The 14,490-nt window shown below is 43.8% G+C and overlaps 1 protein-coding gene across 5 annotated transcripts in view; it reads left to right on the top strand.

The window, feature by feature from the left end:
• LOC408801 (protein split ends) overlaps positions 1–14,490 on the top strand; it is a 313,466-nt gene that overhangs the window by 206,666 nt on the left and 92,310 nt on the right. For all 5 annotated transcript variants that reach the window (XM_016911646.2, XM_016911645.2, XM_006565427.3 and 2 more), the window contains one exon: positions 1,550–1,673. In XM_016911646.2, the coding sequence (XP_016767135.2) occupies positions 1,550–1,673 (124 nt within the window). The remainder of the gene's footprint in view (positions 1–1,549; positions 1,674–14,490) is intronic.

Here is a 14,490-nt window from a genome sequence, read left to right as displayed (position 1 = left end):
AGTAGAGATTTAAATTTATTTATAATTGTAACGAGAAATATGTATAATTTATTCCTTCATTTGATGGATGGACGAAAATACGAAAAAACACACAAAATGGACGATTTTTTTTCGGTTAAACAAATCGTGGTAATAGCACCCTCGATCACGAAATACCCACCAGCCAAGAAAATTTGCCAGCGTTCCAAGGCAATAACTCGTCCCCCTTTACGGACATCGATAACCGTTTTAGTTTCGCAGGGCCAGTTAGAATTATCGTGGTGGTGGTGGTTCGGATCCCCCTCGGTGTTATTCGTCGCTCGCTCCTCGCAAACGTCCTCGAACCATTACCGTCCGCTCTCACCAAACAAGCGATGTCTGTAGGTAATAAACCGTCTCCTTCCAGCTCATCGCGCCCGGCACCCGGTCAAATTATGAAACGCCTATTTGGTCGATCCTTCCCCACCCCTCGAAAACATCGACTCCCCCTCGAGTTCGAGCCTCTACAGCTTCTTTACGAGTTGGTTAATTTATCTTTGATATCGGTCGTCCACCATCCCCTCGACGCCGATGTTCGTGGTGATCGTCAACCGTGGTGTGGAACGCGTTTCAAACTTGGATGAGGAAAAAAAAAAGGAAAGGAAAGGAAAAGGAAAAACAAGAGGAGACGTTTTAATTTTCGTCCCGTGTTCCCTCGTACGACCTTCGATAGGGAATTCTATTTAAGGATTTCTCGTGGAAGAGATTGGAGTTCGTAATACCGTGGTCTCGCGATCGTTTTATTGCCTCTCTCTCGTGGCAAACGGTTGGTAGTAGTAACCGATCCTCCTCTCCCGTCAAGGAAAACGCGTTATTAATCGTGGCAAAGAGATAAAGGAACAACGTGCACCGAATATGGAAGTAATTAAATTCGGCCGAGATAATGAAATTCGGTATCATCGAGGGATGCATGTATCCGAAAATTATTAACGATAATTTTTCCTGGTGGTGGAATTGGAAATTTGGCTTTGTTTAATACCGTTCAAGTTTTTTGGATATCGAATTTCTCGAAAAATTGGATTAGAAAGAAATGGAAATGGAAATGAAATTCGAAATGGCAGCACGCGTTTACTTCTTGCTTGAGTAAATTACGAAAACTCCTATCCTATTTCTATAATTTTTGAAAAAAATTTTATGAATCTGGAAAATCTGTTTGATAAGTTCACATCATCCGTCATGGGATAGAAAATCCTCGTGGAAGGTGTTAAAATTCGATTAGAACTACTCGAGAGAGCATCGCGTCGCAAATCAAATCGTATGCGATATTATTCCCATTAATATTAATATTGTGACAAATTTGATCTCTGAAAGTGGAAAATTTATCGTTTCGATCGTGGTTTCAAACTGGTTCTCTGCGAGAAGAAAATGTGTATAATAAATATTACTCGCCGACAAGAATCCGTGGCGATCAATTTATAATTTATAATCGTCCATCTGTTCGAATATATCTAGTTTATCGATCGTAACGAACTTCTTTCTCTCTTCCCGATCGTCGAACGCTTTTCTTAATAATTCTTTTATCTTGTTACAGTCCAAGCAGCACAGCGCTGGGTTCGCTGGATCAGCTGAAGGAGTACCTGACAACAGTGGGAACCTGCAAATGCGGTCTCGAGTGTCCGCTAAGACCCGAACAGGTCTTCAACTTCGACCCCAAGGTATGTTCACGGCCATTTTTATTCAAGGATCGGTCACGACCGTCTCGTGTATTCCGTGTCTGTTAAATTGCCGCAATTATTGTGCCACGGGAATATACGTGGCGGTTGTTAGTCATTTCGAACATCCGCGTATTGTTCCAAGAATCTTTATTTTTCGCAAAACGATTACCGGCTTTCCATTGAATCGTAAAAAAAAAAAAAAAAAAAAAAAAAAGGAACGATTTAAAACTCTACTCGAAAATGAAAAAAGAAATGACAAAGTGAAATTCGCGATATAAAATATTGTAACGTTATATCGAAAATTTTGCTTGCTTATAAGATAAAATTCAACGGAATCAAGAAAGAAAATTTCCAATCCTCCTAAATCTTCCCCGTTATCTTCCCCTGCAATCTCAGACTCGAGTTATTACACATCCATTCGCGGAAAACGGGATCTCTCTCTCTCTCTCTCTCGCGACAGAATCGATATCCATCACGCAGGCATCCTCCTCCTGGATCGCGATTTAAAGCATTCCCGTGGAGGGCGCGCAATTTGAATAAATCAGGCGTGGAGAGTTCGCGACAAGGAGTGCAGAATGGGGGAAAGGAGCGAGGAGGTCGTAAAAAGGTTGGCGCGCACGTCGATCCTCGTCCCGAGTAAATCGTGTAACGAAACGACCCGCCGATGTACCCTGTCGTAATCTGGTCCCGCAGATCTCTCTTCCCCAACTCTCTTCCCCGTCGTCCGCAACGAGTCAATACTCGTTTGCCTCGCGATGCCTATGACGACGATCATTGACGACGACGACGACGTCGACGACGAGGACGACGATGGCTCGAGCGCGTGCTCGAGAGAGGGCCGAGGAAGTATCCGCTTGTAAAACGCGCGCGATGGAACGATCGAACAACCGCGTCGAATCGGCGAAGCCTCGTTTCGAATTCATTTCGCGTTTCCCTCGTCCAACGATCGAATCGTCACGCGTCACGACCGATAGTGAATCCCCTCCTTCCCCCCCCCATTCCCGCGAGATGCTTAATTGCAAGCGGTAGTCGAACGATGTTTGTCCATTTATCGGGTGTCCGTGGCTGAAGCTCGTCATTAGGCGAGGCTGAGCATTTATGTCGGACGCGTGGAATACGTGCCAATGACGCCGGGTATCGTGCAGATGGGAGGAGGAGGAGGAGGAGGAGGATCGATGGAGCTTCTTCGCTTTTCATAGTTCGCACGTGTAGGGCTCGTGGCTAGAATTTTGAGCGGAGGTAAGACAGGTATTTGGAATTTAAATATTCTCGGTTATTTTTAAGCGTCGTTTCGTTATTGGCCAGCTTCGAATCAGCGTTGACATTGTTAAGGGATAAGCGTGTTTTTCCTTAATAAAATAAACGTTTCGGTATTTAATTATTTCGTCAAAGGCATCGAAGGATCGTCTCGAGAATCCTTTATCTATTTATAATTGATTCAAAGAATTGTTTACCAATTATCGCCGACCAACCGAGTCAAAAGAAGCAAGGATAAAGGAAGTTTGAGTTCACGCGTCGACGAACGATTATTCGATGAGCCAGTTGGCCGATTAATTATGAACGGCGGCGCGCAAATAGGGGCTCGAAGAAGAAGTTGCAGTGGCCGTGCATCAGCGACGTTAATTCGGAAAGGGGGGCGCGTTATGGCGAGCGAGAAAATATGAAAAATTCACGAAACTGGCGGACGAAGAAGAAGGGGAGAGAGAGAGAGAGGGTGAGAGCGCGGTCATCATCAGTTTTGCTTAATTATTCCGGTAGCATGCGACGCGATATACGAGGAAAACGTATAATTATCCGTACACCTGGCCTCGGTAACCGCTCGTTCAACCGGCGCTTACCACACCATCCCGTGGCCGGTATCCTACGGTGCGTTAATGCGTTCCTTAATTAAACTTTATCATAGAGCATCTCGCCGGGAGGATTGATCGGGAGAAGCATCGATCCGGGCTTGACCTGTCGACGACGTGCTCACGATCCACGCGCTAATAATTAATAATCATTTGCATATCTGTGACACGGTGGCGCGGTTACAATATAATCTCGGGGCCCCGGGTTTATCACTTTATCGACCAATTATCGTGCCCTCCTCCAGTCATTGTCTCCCTTTCCTCCTCCTCCCCCCTCCGGTGACGATTCAACCCGATCCCTCGGCTGAATTATCGATCACCTGGATTAATGGGTCTCGATTAACGGCCTGATTGTTACGCGTGTACCCGCCAATAAAGATGTGTTCCCTCGAAATTTCTACGATAGCTCCGCCAACGATAGCTATTGTTTCGCGACATGCCCCCCCGCCATTCTGCTTTCGAATGAATAGGTTTCCTCTAAACAAGTGCTAAACGTTAATTAACTGCGATGCGATGTTTATAAACGATCTAAATCTCGATCTAGAAAATTTTAATAACGTATCGATATAATACAAACATTTATTTATCTCTGATTTCTAAGAATTTAGGACTAGTTTAGACTATCCTAACGAAGGATAACGTATTTTTGGAGAAAGTAAAATTTTCGTTGGGAATAGCGAACTGTCAGACATTCTCAATGTCCAAATATATTAAAAATAAATCAATGAAACTATTATTAAATTCCAAGCTGTTACAAATCTGAAACTGATGAATTGCTCGTTCGTCTAAGTGAGATTCTTGGAAATTCCTACGTACTTCGGAAACCGATCTAGAATATAAATTTATCTCGTCACCGGTGTCGATCAACCGGATCTTTTGGCAGCTACGAGGATCGTTATCCAAGCTGATCGTGGGCAGTCGTCATAAATTAGAAGCGACGACGTTACAATTTCTATTACGTATGCGGCAACGGCCGATCCGTCTCGTGAGACGAATTCTCGCCGCGTAGGAGCAGAGAGTGTTCCTGGCAACGGGCCGGCCAGCAAGATTGTATCGGCCTCGAATCTGCAATGCAAACGCTCCTTATCTAGCCCTAGGTGGACAATGAGACAGCCTGGTCTGGACTTTGGGAAAAGGAAGAAGGGGAAAAATTGGCAGACGTTCGAAGAACGGGTCCCCCATCCCCTTCTTCTTCTTCCTTTTTTTTTTCTTCTTCTTCGAATCGTCTTACGAGCTTTTCGGGGACGATACGGAAATTACCATAATCGCGGCGAGAGGCGATTTCGTTCTGCCAAAATGGCAGTTATTTACGGTTGGAGAGAACGATACGTAGCTAATTGAATTGTTGGCCAACGTTGATGTTGCGCAAGATGTTCCGGTCCAAGATTTATTTATCGCGTATTTTTCTATTTATGATCTCGTATTTTAATATTCTCGACGCGCGTATTCATTGGCGCTGTTGCAGGAAATATATATATTGCAAGGAGAATCTAGAATCTTATTTATTAATCGTTGATAATAATGTTTAATCGAGTCTTCTCTCTCTCTCTCTCTCTCTCTCCCTCCTCTTTCAGATTATATTTAAATTTGAGCGCGAACCGTTACTGGAGAATTATCCAACGTGAAATTCCCTCGCGAGGAATGAAATCCATTTGTATATCGAATATTCTATTAGGCGAGTACAAGTTACAACTGTTACGTTGTAATTAAGGTTAAACGAGGTTAAACATTGAGAATAATGCACAGATAACGTAAGCTCTGTATAATGTTTCTTAATCGCCCTTTATTTGCAAAATGAAATCTTGGGAAGTAGAAGTATTCAAGAGATACTTGTAAAGATTTTAATTTCTTAACTTTTAACGCCGATACAACAATTTATCATTCCGACAGCATGTAATAAACTCGACACAACCCCTCCATAAACCATCCATCCCGACCCATTCTTAATCGCACGAACCACCGTAAATCCCGCGAAAGAAATTCAATGGAATTCGTTCCCTTCCCTCCTTTCCGTCGTTACATTATTACATCCTCGTCCAATTAATCGCAACCATTTTCAACCAGTCCACCAGTTTCGAGTTCGGACCAATTAAATCGAACCGCGCGCGATCGATGAGGATTTAAAAAAAAAGAAAAAAGAAAGAAAAACACGACTCGCTCTTTCCAAATAAATAAAATAATAAAAAGAGAGAGAGAGAGAATCGATCGTATCGCGCGCGTTAGGACTCTTTCTGTTCGCGGATACCCAATTACAATGGGCAGACACCGTAACTATCCAGCAATCTGGGCCACCGTATGTAGGAGACAGCCTCGAGAAACGCTTTGATCCGGCCCGGTTTCTTTATCGGCGTCCCTGTCCAATCCTTCCTCGCGATGCTCCTTTTGTACCCACCGACGTTTCCGCCTATTGTTGCGTGTACACCACGGAATTCATCGAAGGAACGATTCCTTCCTCCTCCCGATTCTGCGCCAGAGCTGGGCCTAGGGATTTGATCTCCGTTCGAAGAAGTTTGCACACAGATATTATTTGGCTAGCTTTCGACTGGCGTGGAACGGATAGAATTTGTGAAGAGATAACCGAATTATATATATATATATATCGATACATCGATAGGTTTGGGAGGGGATGATCTATTGTGCATGCAACGTACGAGGAAGGGAGGAACGGTGGAGGTTGAATTAAAACGGAATTGGTGATCAAGCGTTGAATGAAATCGTTTGAGGAGATCGAGTGAATAGACTATTGTTTCCTTGATTTGGATGCGTATGTGTTCGGGAAGATAAGATGGAGAGTGCATTGTTGAGAGTTGTGATTAACCGTTTCAGATAGCGGTGAATGAAGAGAAAAAAAAAAATAGGATTTGTTGTTAATTCGAATGTTAAGTGTAACGAGCCTCGAAATGTAAAAATATAGTCGTTATTGGAAATAAGATGTAGGTTTTTGCTATTAAAATAGGGATAAAAGTTTCGCAGTTTCGCAAACCGCTACTCCTCTCAATTATTATAAATTACTTCTCGCCATTTCGTGCTAATATCGCAGTTACATCGCGTTAAACATCCGTCAAGTCGGTTTATCTTTCTAACCTCCGTAACAGTTCAGAACCTATACCTGTACTAGAGAGAACTGTGTCGTACCATTATCCTCCAAACACCTCGTAACCCACAAACTATCCTCGTTCTCGATATCTAACTTTAACGTTCTATCGTATATTAAAAATATTACGAAATCCCTTCGACGGTTTACCATGAAAAGTTATCGTTTTTTCCTCCGTGTTCGATACTTGATAAAACTGTAAAACCTTTACGTATACTATATTTCGTGAATGATTGGAATAAAACTTTGGAAGCAATTAACACTTGCGAAAATACACATTTTCCTTTCGAATGCATTCTCTTGGCAATTTATTACAATATTTCGAGCAATTCTCGAAGAATTTGAATTCAGAGAAAACTTTCAAAAGTTTCTCGAAATTTTACCTTCACGTATGCATACAGATTCGAAGGAATTCGAACCGTTTCGAAACGAATCGCATCGATTACCGATTACCGTTCTCCCTTTTATCTCTGCCTGTCTCTCTTTATCTGTTCCTCGTCGTAGCAAAGTCGAAAACGTAAACGTGGCGAACAATTCTAATCTTGGAGTTGGCGGGTTGGAGTTCGACAACATACTGTGTGCACGGTCGTCGTTGCAGCGAATTCAAACGCGGAGAGGAGGATCTCTCTCTCTCTCTCTCTCTCTCCAAAGGAGTTAGTTTATGGAGTTGTTGCTATTCATTATCACCGCCACGAGCCCGAATGGCTTGGCTCTCTGTCTCGGCGGATGTATTAGCGAGTGCTTAAGCGAACGCACGAGTTGCACCATGACGTTAACAAAGGGTAACCGAGTACCCTTTTATTACATCGAGCTCGTCTTGTTTAAGCCCGTGCGTAAGTAATTTGCTTTAATGAATTTGCATCCACCACGCGGTACCGGGCGCACGCGTGCACCGCGTCTTCTTCATTTTCCCTTTTCGTTCTCTCTCTCTCTCTCTCCCCAATTCTCGGGGCTAATTTCGAATTAGCGTCTTGAACGAACGATCGGCTCACGTCGAATCGAGTCGTGGAAACGAACAACTCTTGCCATATTGACTGTATTCCACGTGAATCTTTGGAGAATCATCGAGTTCCAATTTTCGAAAGGAAACTATTGCTATTATCGTTTCGTAGATTCTAGACGCAAAATATGCAGAAAGTATTCGAGCCCTTCCCGTATACGATCGATCGAATCAGAAGAATTAAGAAGTTTAGTAGTATTTTATATTAATTAGACGGTGAGCAGAGTATTACAGACAGGATTTCAAAGCTGCCGATGCCGGTCTCCTCCTCGGCGATCCCCGATTAATCGTAAAACAGAGAGAGGGTTGAAACGGTTGTCACGGCGACAAAACGGTCACGAAATTACATTCCCCTTTGCCACGGTTGAACAAAGAGGCAAGTTTTGGCCGCGAGAAAAAGGTAAGCCGGCAGAGCGTCGAATTACTCGCTTCCCCCTCTCCCTCTCCCTCTCCCTCCCTCCTCTCTTTCTCTCTCGCATGGCCGAGCAGCACCTACCCACCGCCGCTGCGAAATTCCATTGAATTCGAGTCACGACTTCCGGGTACGCACCGGCTTCAAAGGTGCACGCCCTTTTAAAGCGAGTCGATTTTTAATTTCCAATCGAGCACCGGCCGCATCCGTCGCCGATTAATTCCCCTGAAAAAGGAGAAGGAGGACGACGAAGGGGGGAGACAGAGAGAGAAAGAGGAGAGAGAGGGAAAGATGGAACCGTGGAACGAGGTATGACTTTCGCGGATAAGACGACGAAAGCCGCGTCACAAAAGGCCCTCCCCCTCCAACCTCCCCTCCCCCGCGTCTGAAAGAGCGGTCTTTGTAATCGACTGGAGCCATCGGCAGGGAAACGAACTTCGTGCTTGTACAAAGAAAGTAATCTTGTACGGTGTCTCGGTGGAAAAGGATCCGGACCGCACAAAGTTTTCGCCGGGAAAAAGGGAGGAAAGGCCGGGGACAGGAAAGGCCCGAGGGGGGTGGAATTCGCCACGGTTCCCTTTTGTAATTGGCAAACGGTCCCGGATGAAGAGCGGCCGCGAATAAGTCGTTCCACTTTGATAGTTCGCGGCCAACTTTGCGAGCGATGGAAATACAGGGAATCCTATCGGGTACGTTTCGTATCTTTCTTCAAAAATATTTTTCCAAAGTGTCTTCTCGCTCGTTCTCCTCGCGCGTGTCCATTTTGCCATCGCGTTGTTCGCGCCCTTTTCAACTCTTTCGAATCTTTTGGATGCGATCGACGGTTTGGGAAATTGGTGGAAAATTTTGGATCTCGATTCGAATCTCGAGGGAGATCTCGTGAGGAGGGAGATATACTTTCATCGCGTTTTTCGAATTGAGAATTGTTAAAGAGAGAGAAGGGTGGTATAAAATATATTGGGATAGATCGACGAGGATATTTGCTTTTGCCAAGATCTTATTCTAAATTCCGTTCGTGGGAAAATTTTTCTAAAAATTTATGTACAATTTACGTACGTTACGGTATTTTCGAATTTTTTATCGTATGAAAGGATCTTTCGCGTTGCATAAAAGCCGCGTTAAAATCTCCTTACCGGGATGAATGGCGCTTCAATTAAGAACCTTATATGAAATTTAAATTTCTATTAAGGTGAATAATTTTCGTTTAAAACCGTTTTTAAAATAATTCGTACAATTAGCGAGAGATGCATATCGTGAGAATATAATACCTCTCTCATAAATCATTTCTTTCTTTTTTTTTTCTTTTAACTATCAACGCGATATATCGAAATTTTATTCTAATTCAATTCTGATTAAAATTTCACGCGAAATTTTTCTTTTTCCTCTCTATCTATTTTTCATATCCGTTTAGATAAATTTATATTTTTAATTTTTATATTCTTTGGTGTAAATTTTGCGACAGATTTTTTTAGAACAATACCACTCTTTCAGTAATGTAAATTTTCCACTCGAACATTTGTATGCATGAAAGAGTGCATTCTGCGTTGTGGCAAATAGCAGGAAAAGTGCAGCGGGCGGGAAAATTTTGCTCGCACACGTACGCGTAATTATTCTCTCAGCTTGGAAACCGCGTGGCTCAATGTTTTTCTTACCTATCTCGCAATTAACAAACTGTATAAATAGTTCGAAGAAATAACAATTAAAACTTTCCACGAACCCCCCGCCAATCCTTGAAAAACTTTCAGCTTCGTTAGGCGAGAGACGTTTCAAGCGCTCGTGCGCTTCATTTCTCTCGGCCGAGGATGATTAATTGCAGATATTCCGCTCGAAGGAATTATAATATCAAATTTCGCTCAAACTATCCCCCCCCCTGTTTTCGATGAAAGAATCGTCGGGAAACAGGGATAACTCTCTCGTTCTATCCCCATAAATATTGAATTACCAAAAGAAGTAAACAGGGGAGGGAACAAAAACGATTCGAAACGAGCAAACGACGTCGAGTATTTCGACGTTTGACAGTAAAGGAATTAAGGTCGCAACATTTTCATGCTGTGAAATATCGTCGGCGAAACTCTCGTACTCTACTCGTACTGTGCTTGACGTGTAAAACGTGCTCTGGTTCTAGATTACGCATACGTATATGTGTACACACACATACACACGATGCACGGATATCGTGCACTCCCGATAATTCCGAGGATAATTCGATTTTCTTCGAATTGCCGAGCTTGCTCCGTTCAAATTGAATTTCTATTAATAAAAACGAATATCGGTCGCTTGTGTGCACAACCATCCTCGATATCCTCCCTCCCCTTCCTCGCCAATCCTTGACTTTTTCCCTTCTCCTTCCAATATTATACCCCTTACTATCGGCTCGCAATTTTTCCATGCTTCGCCAACCGTAGTATTTTTCCCAACCCCTCCTCTTCTTGTTTCCAATCCTCTCGATGTACCCCGATGTATTTTTCAGAATTTTTCCGTCATACATATATTTCCTTCCCCCCTTAATTTTTTTCTCTCCCCAATATACACTTTTCACATCCTTCGATATTTTCTCCCTTTTCTCCCAATTAAAATTTTTTTTCCTCGCCCGATTTTTATTTCCTCAACAACAAGCACAATTACACCGTTGCCCGCTATTTCCGATCCGCTCATCCATTTACGCGTATCCTCGCGTTTTCCACTTATTTCCCCTCCCTCCTACTCCTCGCCTCGTAATTTCTTCCTACCTCGCCACAATGCCTTTTCTTCATTTCCAATTACTTTTACTCGCCACCACCCTTCCACCTTTCCATTTTCTCAATTTCTGCCTCCGTTTTCCACGCTCACCTCTCTCTCTCTCTCTCTCTCTCTCTCTCTCTCTCTCTCTTTTCACTATCCTCGTCTCTGTCTCTTCTTTCTCCTTCTCCTTCACAGCGCGAGACAGACCAGAGAGAGACCGTTCTTCCCTTTTTCTTCCTCCCCCGAGAGAAGAGAATCACCACCCTCTCCCCGTTCAATCTCCCTGTCACCCTGCCAGTCCACAGCGACGTATAAATTTATTGCCCTCATTAACTTGAAATACGGCATCGAGTACGCTCAAAGTTTATGAACGTTAATGCGACCGCGATGAATAAGAAGCGGACGGTCGTTGTTCACACGCGATCGAACAACGGATTGTTCCTCCTTCCATTCGAAATTCTATTGTGGGTGTGTGTGGTTTCTTTTAATCGTGCTCGAATAAATGAATTATTCGAGCGATGATGATTTTGAGATCTCTCGTGATTTTTCATATCTTGATCCAAATTATGAATGAATTTTTCGGTTGATCGAATTTTGAGATTTTTTAAAATGATTTTTCTTATTCTCTTGTTCTTTGGACAAATCGGTATCCAAAGTATGAAAGAATTTTGAGATCTTTTCTTTAATCTTTCCTAGTTTCAGCAAAATTGTTATTTATCGTATTTGCGACAAGTAACAATTCCATTTTCCTCATGGAATATTTTCATTGAAGGTCAAATATGATTTTCCAATTGTAGACAGCTTCCTCGAAGGCATCGATATCAAACGAATATCAATCTTGTGTCGAGAAGTTATTGAAGCCTGTAATCAATGTTGAATCTGTGTGTAAAATTAGCGTCGAATGACAAATCACCTTCTCGCGTTACAGGCTGATAATTTTTTTTCAAACGTCTCTGTAAATCATCGTCAACGGCTCGGATGTAACGTTCGATTTTACAAAAGCAATTATTCCTTATTAGCGGTTTTCCGCTAATGCGTACGTGAAAAGTTATCAAAGTTCGAAGCGCTTAATTGCGCTGCCTGTTTATAGGAAAATACCAGCGTAATTGGCAGGTGAATACGGATGATTACGCGTAAATAGGTAGCATCTGTTAACTCGCGGTATTTGCATATGAATGGACCGGCTACAATCTCAGCTCGTTTCGAAAGTGATAATATTATTTAAGCTTATATCCATGCAATTTTGCAAATATACACCACTGCGCGTATGGACGTATGGATTCGCGTTTAATCGCTCGAATCCAATTATGATCGGTATGCAGATATACATATGGATGTAAACACGAAGATATAATACCTAACGCCGATGATATATCATTTTAAATTTTTCTCACGTTCAATTTCGAATAATTATTAAGACGTTCGTCCGCGACGCGTCTTACTATTCATTACATCGCGCTATTGTTTATTACCCATTGTATGAAATCACGCTTCTTCCTTTTTCTTGTTTTCTTTTTTTTCTTACTTTACCAATTAATTTCTTCTCTAAGTTTAAAAGAGAATAAATTTATTTATTCCCAAAATTTTTATTTAGCAAAAATCGATATCACGATACGAGTAAAACAAATCAACTTGAAATATCAACAAATTATTCCAGATTAGAAAAAAAGTTTCAGACACTGATTCGATCGCGACGATATCCATACCCTTGTAAATACATTGTAAATACAAAATGTAAATAAATTTATCGTGATCTTCACGGTGGTGATAATTCCTCTCTCTCTCTCTCTCTCTCTCTATCGTCGATGATCGACAATTAAATTCCGCCTTCCGCTGTGAAAAAGGCCGGCGTGGAAAAGCTTCACGGGGCGCAAGTGACCCGTGAAGCGATCGTTAATGCGATTTCAGTTCCCGTTCGGAGGTTATCTCTCGAGGAGGAAGAGGAGGAGAAGGGTGAAAAGATCTGGTGCGTTGGAGGGATGCAGAAGGTGGCGCGCCCTCCACCCCCTCCGCGGCTGCATCACTCCGAGAGGGAGTTGCATCGTATCGAGAGAGAGCGAGAACGAGAGAGACAGAGAGAGAAGATAGAAAGAGGAGAGAGAGGGAGAGAGAGAGAGGGAGGGCATTGCCGGGGACACTTGAGGTGAATGTTTTGCGAATGGTCGGTAGATGTCTGGTTTGCTCGAGGCTGATATCGACCTGGGTCTCGAGTCTGGAGCCGCCGCCTTCGACCCCCTCTACTGTTCTCCACCTACACACGCACTCACACACACACACACACACCATCCACCAGAACAGACAGAGCTGCTCTACCACCGAGCGTATTCAACGCCACCGACATCAAGAGGCTTGTGTGCTCTTGCACCGCTCAAAGTTCATGTCCGTTTCATATGTCTCACCTTCTCGCCTCCTCTCCCCCGTTCGCGGATCCAACCCGCTCTCGAACCCTACGGCGATCCGTTTCTTCCATTCTCCCTCTTACTCGGCCGACGTTTCACGCACGGCTCGCTCGCTCGTCCAACCCGTGAACAACCGTGCTCCTCTCCTTTAAACTCCCGGGGCTTGCTGCCTGCCCATCCTGCTTGCGCCTCGTCTTTTCACCCCTTTTCCCGACCACGCTCTCCTTCTTCCTCTCCCTTCCATTTACTCCTCGCGAAGAACGGGAACAACTCTTCTCGTTGTGCTCGTCCTTTTCCACGCGCCGATCCTTTCCACCCCGTCCTCTTTCCACGCCATCCTCTTTCCACGATCTGGATTGAAATCGTGGAGAATGGGCGGAGTGCATCGTTGTTCGTTCGAATTCCTTCGTCGAAAAGATTCGAAGTTTCGATTTTGCGATTAAAAATCGTAAAAACTTTTGCGTGAACTTAAAAATTGGAGTTTCGAACGTATCATCTTGCAAACGAGGGGGTTGCATCGCGTTGAGTCAAATTAAAAGAATCTCGACAATCGAACAGCGGACGATCCCAGCTGCTTGTCGACACGTTTCGACTACGCTCGATGTACGTCAAGAATGGCCGTTGATCCGGATCGACGGTGATCAATGGGCGACTCTCGCGCGGAGACGGAAGACAGAAGACGGCGGGTGGAGGACGGTTCACCTGTGGTCGAGCGCGAGGAGCCGGAGATGAGAGCGCATAAACTAGAAACGTCGCGGAGCGGGACAAAACGAGACGGGGTGGAAAGGTACAAGCTCGTATAGGATACTGGTAAATCCTGGGGCCGGTGGCTCCAGTTTGTCCGTGTAATTTATGACAAGCTCGAGACAGGACGAGAGAGAGAGGGAGAGGGAGAGGGAGAATCGGACAGCGGAGGATCGCAAAGTGGAGGAACGGAGAGAAGGCAGGAGGGGGTGAGGGTGGCGTGGAAGGACGGAGATAGAAACAGTAACAGTCTGCTTCCTCCCGTGAAATATAATTCCCGGGCACATTCACGGTTGGATAATCCACGTTCGCTTTGCATGAAAACTTATTACGGTGGCCGGTAGGTTGGCCAGGACCAGAGCCATTGTCGGCCCTTCTCCTCCCGTGCCTCTGTCTCCTCTTCAGCGTCGAGCATGACAAGAGCAATTACACTTTTAAATTACGTTACACGATATTAAGCCCTTCCTTTTTCTTTCCTTCCCGCCACCGTTTTTACGCGCTCCACTTCTTCCCGCTGCTCTACTCGTGTATATATATATATATATATATATATATATATATATATATATATATATATATTCCTAGTTTATCCGAGTTTCC

Source organism: Apis mellifera, linkage group LG4 (assembly GCF_003254395.2).
Source record: "Apis mellifera strain DH4 linkage group LG4, Amel_HAv3.1, whole genome shotgun sequence".
NCBI lineage: Eukaryota > Metazoa > Arthropoda > Insecta > Hymenoptera > Apidae > Apis > Apis mellifera.
The sequence above is the reverse complement of the archived record's forward strand: the minus strand, read 5'-3'. Positions and strand labels throughout refer to the sequence as shown.